Source organism: Solanum tuberosum, unplaced genomic scaffold (genome assembly GCF_000226075.1).
Source record: "Solanum tuberosum cultivar DM 1-3 516 R44 unplaced genomic scaffold, SolTub_3.0 scf00087, whole genome shotgun sequence".
Lineage (NCBI taxonomy): Eukaryota > Viridiplantae > Streptophyta > Magnoliopsida > Solanales > Solanaceae > Solanum > Solanum tuberosum.
Genome location: NW_006239017.1, coordinates 822803 through 833429, shown reverse-complemented (window position 1 = coordinate 833429; position 10627 = coordinate 822803). Strand labels below are relative to the sequence as shown.

The 10627-nt window shown below is 31.9% G+C and overlaps 2 protein-coding genes across 6 annotated transcripts in view; both read left to right on the top strand.

The window, feature by feature from the left end:
- LOC102589877 (N-alpha-acetyltransferase 40) overlaps positions 1–3005 on the top strand; it is a 4149-nt gene extending 1144 nt beyond the window's left edge. For 2 of the 5 annotated variants that reach the window (XM_015308795.1, XM_015308796.1), the window contains exons 3-8: positions 210–289; positions 393–722; positions 952–1028; positions 1799–1829; positions 1905–1973; positions 2419–2703. In XM_015308795.1, coding sequence (XP_015164281.1) covers positions 210–289; positions 393–722; positions 952–1028; positions 1799–1829; positions 1905–1973; positions 2419–2550 — 719 coding nt within the window. In that variant the 3' untranslated portion in view covers positions 2551–2703. The other 3 variants (XR_001473451.1, XM_006347291.2, XM_015308797.1) reach the window with 3 other exon arrangements.
- A 613-nt stretch (positions 3006–3618) lies between these two features.
- LOC102590195 (mitochondrial phosphate carrier protein 3, mitochondrial-like) lies at positions 3619–5652 on the top strand. The gene is made up of 6 exons (XM_006347292.2): positions 3619–4133; positions 4281–4642; positions 4732–4775; positions 4942–5156; positions 5246–5370; positions 5473–5652. Exons 1-6 carry the CDS (start codon positions 3843–3845, stop codon positions 5513–5515), a joined length of 1080 nt encoding a protein of 359 aa, XP_006347354.1. The 5' UTR covers positions 3619–3842; the 3' UTR covers positions 5516–5652.
- The last annotated feature ends 4975 nt before the right edge of the window (positions 5653–10627 follow it).

Below are 10627 nucleotides of genomic sequence, written 5' to 3'. Positions count from 1 at the left end.
GAAGGGACTAGGAGACAATCAATGTGGATTCTTACTAGTAAAACTTGTTTTCCATACTTCCTTGGGGCTAGTAGCTGAGACCTCCGGTTAAGGGTAGAGGGATCCTATCTATCCTATACCACAACCTTTATTGGTTATGTATAATGTTGTTTGCTGTTATGCTTTATTCAATTTTTGTATGTGTAATGTATATTTGATTTGATCATTAGATTTGTCTGTGTACTTGGACTCGGGATGCGGAGATAGCCTTTCTTCTCCAGTAAAGCAGTATATTCAAAATCTCCTCAAGGTAGCAAAATGGCTAATTAATTGTGATTAGAGTTTCAGCTACAACTTCAAATCAATGATCGTAGGGATATTTCGTCTTTTCTGAAGGTATAGGCCTTTTACAGGTGAATATGGAGGCATCATATGGAACAGAGTGGCCTGTAGAAGAGAAGGTGAAGCGCAGGGAGATGGTTTCTTCTGAAGCTCGCTATATATTTGTGTATGAGATCTCAAATGTGGATGCCAACATTACGCTCAAATTATCAAAGAAAGGAAGGTGTAATGCAGACGGTATGGATGATAAAGGTCATCTTGTGGCTTTTGTACATTACCGCTTCACCATCGAGGAAGAAATTCCTGTTCTTTATGTGTATGAATTACAGCTTGAACATCGTGTTCAGGGGAAGGGGCTGGGGAAATTCTTAATGGTGCTAATTGAGCTGATTGCTCAGAAGGTGATGGACTAATCTTTGCTCATTCTAATAATAAATGTTTCTTTTTTCACTTTGATTCCTAAAATGATGATGGTGGAGAGAAACTAAGTCATTAATTTGAAAACACTTAGCCACAGCAGCATTGCTGAAAATTTGTTAGTGCATTTCTTTAACTCATGAATATAGGTTGCACTAGAGAGAAATGTTTGTCATGTTTGTGTGCTAATGAAAGCTTATCAATACTTTGCAGGGCAAAATGAGTGCCGTGGTGCTAACAGTTCAGAAGGCAAACATGATAGCAATGAACTTCTATAGGAATAAACTAAGGTGATCTATTGATATGTTATACTAGCAATTTGTGTGCGTTTAGCTATATCATTTACATGTTTAGGGTGTTGAAATATCAATATAATAAGCTTAGGTGGCTACACCTTGAATATAAGTAAATAATGTTTTTCTACTTCTGTAGAGAACTGTTATATTTGTCCTCTTTCTTTATTCATCCTGCATGTTGTAATAATCAAATTTACATACTATCATCTGGAATTCATATTTAACGGTAATTGGTTCCATTTGTATGATTACCCAAAAGTAATATCCTCTTTAGTCTTAACTATGTTTGTCATATCTTGTCATAAGATGTGGCATATCATGCTAGAGTGCAGAAGCTGGCCAAAAATTATTGAAGCTACAGGAGATTTCTGTAATTTTTACTCTTGGTTGTTGAAATGAAAATTGATTTATATAAAAGAATTACCTTAGAGCTATTTATGGTAAACTAATATATTGGACATACTTATACGTGCATTGGATGATTCAACAATTCAGCTCAAAATGTTGGAATTTAACTATATCAGGAGAATTTCTTTTGGAACCAGTCAAATATATACCATTAACCTGTTACATAATCAACTTCCAGTTTACTCTCAGCCTTTTCCTCTCCGTACTGAATAACATATGCTTAGCTCTAACTTGAAAAGTTTCTAGCAGCAAATTCTTTTTCAGCTGCTACATTACAGTTGAGATATATTTGCTTTTGTTCACTTGTTTATAATGACTAGCTGTTTCCAATAACACTTATCCGTCAACCTCTGCAGGTACCTGATATCCACTATGTCACCCTCACAGGTAGATCGACTGTCTGCAATAGTTCAGTTTTCATCATAATTTGCCTAAGCTCTTTACATCCTGTTGCTATTGCAGATGGGGTTACAGACAAATTATGAGCTTCTTTGCAAGTCATTTGATTATGAAGCTAAAGCTGGATTACAGGTGTGCAGTCTCTTTTTCCTTGTATTAAATAACAGAAGTCCTCTTTATACAAGGTGTTGATTGAAATAAGATTGACATCTCATGAGCACTCATGTTTTTCATGCATTTGGTTACTGGATCAACTGATAATGCTTCAATTCTGTCATAGGAGTCTTATGCCAAAATTTTCTACAGAGTACGTAGTTTCATGATATAACAAGTTACCAGACATTCTTCTGTTGGAAACAACCTCTCTATCTCTAAGAGGTAGGGGTAAGGTCTGTGTACACTCTACCCTTCCCGGACCCCACTTGTGGGATTACTCTGGGTATGTTATATTTGTTGTTGTACTAGATGAGTAGACGTTACAACAACATACCCAATATAGTCCCACAAAGTGGGGTCTGGGTACTAGACATTCTTGTGGATTAAATCTGAATGCATGCAAAACCACTGAATGACGCAGATGAAGCATCTCAATGGAGCAAACAACAGTCCATATTATATGGTCGAAGTTCCACTTCTGCAAATTTATAGGTTCAATGATCAAAGATCATTTTTTTTTTCTCTCTTATTGGCATGTTATCGTGTCATATGAATGACAACTGGTTCATTTCTGTGTAATTCATAGTATTCTCTTTTATTTTTTGGATGTATGAAGTGCATAATCATTTAGGATTTCATACATAATTACATACTAGAGAGTAGAGACACATAAATTATCTCTTTCTTTTCTCTAAAATCTTTATCCAATGAAGGGCGGTGAAGATAAATGATTGCAAAGGTGATTCGGAGTCCATTTGTGAAGCATCTTACAAAGTTTTTGCCTATGTCAGCTTGACGACGTTGAAACCTGTGAGGAGGTAGCATAATGTGAATTATTATCTAATAGAAATTGCAGAGTAGTATCATGTTCTGGTTTTGTTATTGATCTTAGTTTATTTATTGATTATTAGGTCTTAAGCATTTTTGTCAGAATGTATTTGCCAGACAAGTTGTATTATCACTACCTTTATGTGGATTATGTTCTTTATATATGCTTGTCTTTTGCTTCTTCCATGCATTATGATACTTTTCTTAAACGCTTTTCCAGTATAGTCTTAATCGGGGGACAAAATAAAGCAGTTGCTGCGGGCATATATAAAAGCTCTATTGCCTAAAATATAAGCTGTTCCAACCTTATGTTTGTGCCATTGTTTTTTATCATAGTGGCGTCCGACCACACTTCAACTATTCTATCGTCCGAGTCAAAATGTAATTCATCCAAAACAAGCGAACGATATTATTTATCAGTAGACTTCATTGATTGGTAAAATATTTATCGATAGTCCATTTGTAATTCAGTGTTAATTTATTGGTTGATAAAATTCTTAAATCAGTTTATAATTTCGTTATTTCTTACCGTGAATCTCCTATAACTATTTTTTCCATCAAAACTTAAAATATACTACTAGACTTTTATCTTCTTCAAATACAATTTCAGTTAAATTAAAACTACTCTTGAAGATCTAACCTTTTAAAAAGAGGAGAACTGTTGGTTTGTGATTTGTTGTTTGACCCAAGCATACTTCAGGCGGAATAAGTCTTGACTCATAATTAATTAATCGATCACTACCCAAATTTAATTCAACTCGTCTATTTGTCCAACTATGTCTTAAAAAAAGAACAGATTTAAAGGAGTTAAATTAAATTAAAGGAAAGCCATAGATATTAGACACCCTTGGTAGGAGCCAAATATGGACAGCCCTTCCTTCAATAATAAAGCAGATTCTTCAATTCTCCACCATTACAGCAACGGTCCTAATTTTCTTCTTACACCTTAAATAACATCACCTTTTACTACATTTTCTTCTTCTTTAATCAACAGAGTGTTGAACTTGTCTAACTACAATGGCCTACACAGATAATTCTAGTTCCCGGACACCTTTGATCCCCAATTTTCTTTATAACACCGCGTCATTATCTTCATCCACAATTATTAGTAATAATACATTATCTCAACCATGTGATGAATCAATTGTCAAGAAGCCTTTTTTGGTTGCGGCACCAAAAGAGTCTTCACGTAAAATAGAAATGTTCTCACCTGCTTATTACGGTGCTTGTACTTTTGGTGGTGTTATGAGTTGTGGTCTAACTCACATGGCCGTTACACCACTCGATCTTGTCAAGTGTAACATGCAGGTACCTTTTTTCTACGCGTCATCTTATTATATATATATATATGTATACATTTTAACTCTTCTTTTTTTTCCCCCTGTATATTCGTAGCTTGAGCTAGCCTAAAGCAATGTATTAATTGTGCTTTGGTGTTGTTGTTCGAATTGTTAGATCGATCCTGCAAAATACAAGAGCATTTCCTCTGGTTTTGGTGTTCTGCTTAAGGAGCAGGGTGCTAGAGGATTCTTCAGGGGATGGGTGCCTACGTTGCTCGGTTACAGCGCTCAGGGAGCTTGCAAATATGGATTCTATGAATATTTCAAGAAGTATTACACAGACCTTGCTGGTCCTGAGAATGCTGCCAAATACAAGACTTTGATTTTCCTTGCTGGTTCTGCTTCTGCTGAAGTTATTGCTGATGTTGCTCTCTGTCCATTCGAGGCTGTCAAGGTTCGCGTTCAGACTCAGCCTGGTTTTGCCAGAGGCTTGTCTGACGGACTTCCCAAATTCGTTAGGGCTGAGGGAGCCGCTGGGTAATTCCTTGTTATGTTGATAAATTCATCACAATTTGTTCTTTTACAACAACATGTGTTTTTTAGGATGTTTGATTTTATGTATACAGGTTGTACAAGGGGATTGTTCCTCTCTGGGGACGACAGATTCCATGTAAGTTTACATTTCATGTAAGGGTCTAGTTTTAGCTTTCACATGTCGAGAGGGATAAAACCTTTAGCGTTAGCAAAGATCACATGATTTGAAGCTTGGTATATATGTATGAACTTTTATGTAGTACTTATATCAGCCTATTAATGTACATTGGGTTATTTTACAGATACCATGATGAAGTTTGCATCATTTGAAACAATTGTGGAACAACTCTACAAAAATGTCATCCCAACACCAAAAGACCAATGCAGTAAATCAACGCAGCTCGGTGTGAGCTTTGCTGGTGGATATTTAGCTGGTATTCTTTGTGCTATTGTGTCACACCCTGCTGATAACCTGGTTTCTTTCCTAAACAACGCAAAGGGGGCAACTGTTGGCGATGTGAGTTAACAATATTCTGTTCCTTGATACTAATTTAGTTGTACCTTTCAAAATCATTTGCATTTTTAACGCGATTGTGTCTTTTACAGGCTGTGAATAAGCTAGGTGTGATGGGTCTTTGTACTCGCGGTCTTCCTATTCGTATAGTCATGATTGGTACACTCACTGGAGCACAATGGGGTATCTATGACTCTTTCAAAGTTTTCGTTGGACTGTGAGTTTCTCCTCCCTTTCTTTCCCTCACAATTGTCTAATTTGTGTTTGGTATGACGAAAGTCAAAAAATGACATGATGTTTACATCCGTTGCTCTCGCAGGCCAACGACTGGTGGTGCAGCTCCACCTGCCCCTGTCAAGTGAAGATAAATGTAATAATTCCATCAAAAAAGTTTGAACATTGATAGCTAGGAATTTTTTGCATTTATTCAACTTTTCTAGTAAGATCTGATTTTATTTTTGAGAGGATGAACTATATTATCCTCCAGATGGCTTTGTAATGATGGTTTTTAATTTTCAAAAATGTGTTAATTTCTTGTTTTCATATGATAATTTTAGTTAATAATTTTCGAATGTGAGAGGTTGGAGTTTCTTGGGACTTGGGACAATACCTGGATGAAGCTATATACAAAATTTGAGGAATATTAGTGGTGATTTGAATTGATTTGGAGTCAAAACTCAAAGCTGAAATCCATTGTAGCACTATATATCACTTGTATATATCGTGTATATCATAATCCGGGTTAGAATAACCAAGCTTCCGAGTAGTTTTCAATGGACCTTTCAGATTTTGTTGTTCACTTTCAAACTCCTAAATGTGAAAATTTTATAATTGACATATATAGGACTAATAATTATAAGTAGAGCCGTTAATATGGACTGGCCTAACTCATTATTTGATAGGGCTGGGCTATGATTTTTGGAGCCCATTTAAGAAAAGAGCTTTTTAGCCTGGCCTAAATAAGCCTGCCAATTTGTGAGGCTTGAGAAATATGGATAAGACCGGCCCGTGGGACAAAAAATATTAATTAAAAAATAAAAATAAAATAAAGTATTAAAAATAATGTCTAAACTCAAAATCTGTTTAAAGTTTGAAATATTACAATTTAAATACAAATTATGTTTATAAAATGTGTACTACATAAAATTAGAATTCCCTAAAACTTCTAGGGAATCACTACATAGGCCGTAACCTATGGAGTATTGTCATAGTTTTTGTGTTTTATTATGATCATTAGAAAAACAATTAGGTTAATATTTCTATTTAGATATTTATGTTTTTACTTGAAATCAAACTTAATAAATATTATAAAGATAATTTTATTTGTGGATTTGATTAACAAGTACTAACACTAACACCATGTAATATTGTTTTGTCAATATTTATGATAATATTTTAAAATTATAATTAATTAAAAAAATTATAAAAAAATACTTTTAAGAAAAGAGGGCTGACCCGGCAAGCCTGTAGCCCACGTACTTGTGGGCTGGGCCGACCATTTTCTAGCCCACACCAAAAATGGGCTAGCCCGGCCTGACCCGTCAAATTTCAAAGTCTATATGGGTTAGCCCGGATGGGGTGGGCTAGCCCATATTGACAGCTCTAATTATAAGTTATGACACTATTCTTTATCTTTCAAGTTATAACAATAAATAATTATAGGTTATAACATTCTACTGAATTAAAAAAAATGATTTAAAATGATAAAGTAAAAATGGATAATTTTGGTAGGAAATAATTTGAAAAAATTAATGATAATTAATAGGAGACATAAAAATAGGAGAGTCATAAAAATAGAAGAGTCCTAACAAAAAAGAACATTTGTTTTCCTTGTTTAGCTCCAAACAGTTATTGACATTGAGTCCTAACAAAAAAGAATATTTGTTTTCCTTTTGTTTAGCTCAAAATAATTATTGACATTTTCTCTCACTTGTTTAATCATGTTCAAAAAGATTTTTTAAAAAAAAAAATTCACTGTTTCTCTCTCTTCTCAATATTCTCTCTTTTAGTCACCGTCGTCTAATTCTTATTCTTTTTTATTCAATAATCTTCATTTTTTGTAATAGACGATTTCTTATTCGTATTAATTAAACATGATGGTAGATGAGATACTTCAGGTTAGTGTTCTTTTTGAAATTTTATTTGTATTGGCATATATAAATAATACTCTGTAAATGTTTTCTATTTAGTTTAAATGCTATGAAATTGTGAATGAAAGTTTCTTGATCGATTACCAACAAAATGTAAAAAAATAAAATAAAATGGGACAGTGATACTGGAAAAAAAATCAAATTTTTATGTGTATAATAGATTTAAATTATGGCGCTTTTTTATGTAGATTGTTAGATTTTGGTATGAACACTGAATTTGTTCATTCTTTATGTGAATCACTTTTCATTTTTTGGTATGTTTATGGTTCAAAAAAATTACATAAAATTTGTTTGGATTTGGTGTACTAGTTATATAAAAAATGTATGGCAATTGATAATGTTTTTTGGTACAATTTTGATATGATTGAACTTTTCTTTTGGCATTTTGTTGGAATGAATTTTGGGCATGATAATGAAATTAATTTTGTATACTGTTTATTTAGAAAATGACAATTAATATTTAAAAATGGTACTTTTTGATAATATATTGGCATGATTTTGGTATGAATGATTGATGAATTTTGGTATGAAATATGTATGAAAAGTGTGCATAAAACTTGTTGTCGGGGTTCTGGTGTGATTGAACTTTTTTTTTTGGCATTTTATTTAGAATGAATTCGGGCATAATAATTGAATGAATTTGGTATACTGTTTATTTAGTAAATGACAATTAATAGTTAGAAATGGTATTATAGTGGCATGGTTCTGGTATGAATAAGTGATGACTTTTGGCATGACATATGTATGAAAAATTGTGCATAAAAATTGTATGAAATCTGTATACTAATATAATATATATATTTTTACTTTGTATCCTCTAATATCGACATAGTGATTTTTGATGGAACAGGTAAATATGTTGATTTTCAGATGGAGGAAATTATTTATGAATCTTCCAGCCTATATAGTGGTCTAGTAAATGCGACAACTTCGTCTAGAGGACCACAACTGGAAGACATGTTCAAATTACGTTGCACCAAAAAAAGTTATTATTTATAGTTGTAACAAACTCATATTTTGATTTATTTTATCTTTTAAGCTAATGAATTATATTTCAGAACATTTATTATGTGTACAACTTAATCATTTTTGTGTATTCATATTTTTCAAATATATAATGAAAAGATGATTAAGTAATGCGGATATGCAATTGTAATCGACTGGAAAAATCAAGTCAAATATAAATATGAAATGGTATCCATTTGGTATGCAATTGAAGTTTCATTAAAACTAGTTAATGTAATTTCTAATTGGTATTCATCTGGTATTCAACTGGTGTCCCACTTGAAATAAGTTTAAAACAAGGTGTAATTGAGGTATAATTGTTTTTGCTATTTTTTGAGAACAATATATAATGATCATTGTTTTACATTGTAAATTCATTCTTCCCAGATTTATACAGGGTGGATAATGGATATCAACATCATATATTTTTTATTTTTTATTTTTTGTCTTAAATTTCAATTTGGATATCAATTGTATACAAACAAATTGGACACCAATTTAGTGTCATTCTTAATTTTCAATTTGGAGATCAATTAGATACAATGTAAGTTTCAATTGGTGTCCATTTGGTTTCCAATTGATATCTCATTGCAAAAATAGAAACAACAAGATGTAATTGAGATTTCAAATCAAATTAGCCAAACTAAAATTATTTATTGTTGTATTCAATTGGTACGCATTTGGTATACAATTGGTATCCCACTGAAAAATTAGAAGAAACAAGATATAATTGATATTTTAACAAATTAGCCAACCAAAGACTAGTTAATATGTTATCCATTTGAAAAATTTAAGTGTAACAATGTATACAATTGTTATATACTATGTTAATGAGGTGTTTTTCAAAACTAAAATCTAATAAAAATCTGGCAAATGCTGATACCCAAATTGTATGCACTTGATATCCAACTTGAAAACTTTAGACAGATGAAAGATAAGATTGTATGAAGTTGATATCCAACTGGAATAAATATTGGAAGAATAAATGTGACAATGTAAAACAGTGCATATTATATTGTTGTCAAAAACTGTAGTAAAAATAAATATACATCATCCAAAAATTAAAAAAACATGTAATAATTAAAAGCTTAAGTTGCAATCAACTAGTTCAAATTTGATTTTCGTGGTCTTGATGTAGGATAATTGATGGAATCCGGAGCATGTCCTTTTGCTATGCGGGGCCACCTAATTTGCTAGCAACAGTTTCAGTTACTTCACTCTCACTAATTGCACCATTGTTATCCTTGCTTCTTCCATACTTCCATACCGTCATAACAATGAATATACATATAGATGCATAAATCATACCAATTTTTGATTGTACAATGGAGAATTCTGATTATGATTATTTACGATTTCTAAGGAAGGTAAATGAAGAGGTGAGAGAGAAATATTAAAATTTTGAACGTGATTGTACAATGGAGAATTCTGATTATGGTGATTGAGAGATTATTTATGATTTATAAGGAAGGTGAACGAAGAGGTGAGAGAGAAATAATAAAATTTTGAACTTGGGATGGTGGGTGATGTTTTGCGTGTGAGAAAGATTGAAGAAACGTGGTGGTGGAGGGGTGGGGATTGGCGCATGCAGTAAAAAAATAATACAAGAATCAAGGTAAAATTCCTAAAAAGGGGTAATGGATAATTATGATTGATTCTTTATTTATATCACCTAATAATTAAAATATAATTATAAAAGATTAATTATTTAATAAAGTAGAATTAAATTGATTTATAAATAAAAAATAATCTGTTATAACCCGCAATTAAAATGTTATAAGTAATAATATTTTAAAAATAGATTTAAAATCCATAATATTGGCCCTTAAATGTTTATGTGGGGTGATTTTTCCCTCCTAAATTAGTAGTAGTCTCAGACAAATTTTATAGCTAAACAATAGTCTTTAACATATGGCATTCAGAATTTACTGATTCAAGTAATCTAAATTCAGGACTTATTAAAGGGGTGGCTCATACACAACATTTCTAATTAAGATCGAAGAAGATCAATTTCATATACCCTCTTACATCTCTTAAGAGCTTAATATATAATATATAAAATTGTATATCAAATATATAATATATTTTGGTGGTCTTAAATATTAATATATATGTCCTAATTTATGTTATACACTTTTCTTTTTAGTATATTTCAAAATGAAAATCATATTTCTATAATTAGAAACAATTTACTCCCTTCATTCACTTTTACTTCTCCAATATAAACTAAAAATAGATGTCCACTTTAGTTCCTAATTTACTCCTATTATTAACCATAATCATTTTTCAAAGCATTGAACTAATAATATTTAAAATGTG

What these genes read in the sequence shown, in the direction of transcription:
- LOC102590195 (XM_006347292.2), top strand. Translation starts at nt 3,843, where the DNA reads ATGGCCTACACAGATAATTCTAGTTCCCGGACACCTTTGATCCCCAAT. An exon ending in AGGGGGCAACTGTTGGCGAT is followed by an intron (nt 5,157 to 5,245) that starts GTGAGTTAACAA and finishes TGTCTTTTACAG; the next exon opens with GCTGTGAATAAGCTAGGTGT. An exon ending in TTCAAAGTTTTCGTTGGACT is followed by an intron (nt 5,371 to 5,472) that starts GTGAGTTTCTCC and finishes TTGCTCTCGCAG; the next exon opens with GCCAACGACTGGTGGTGCAG.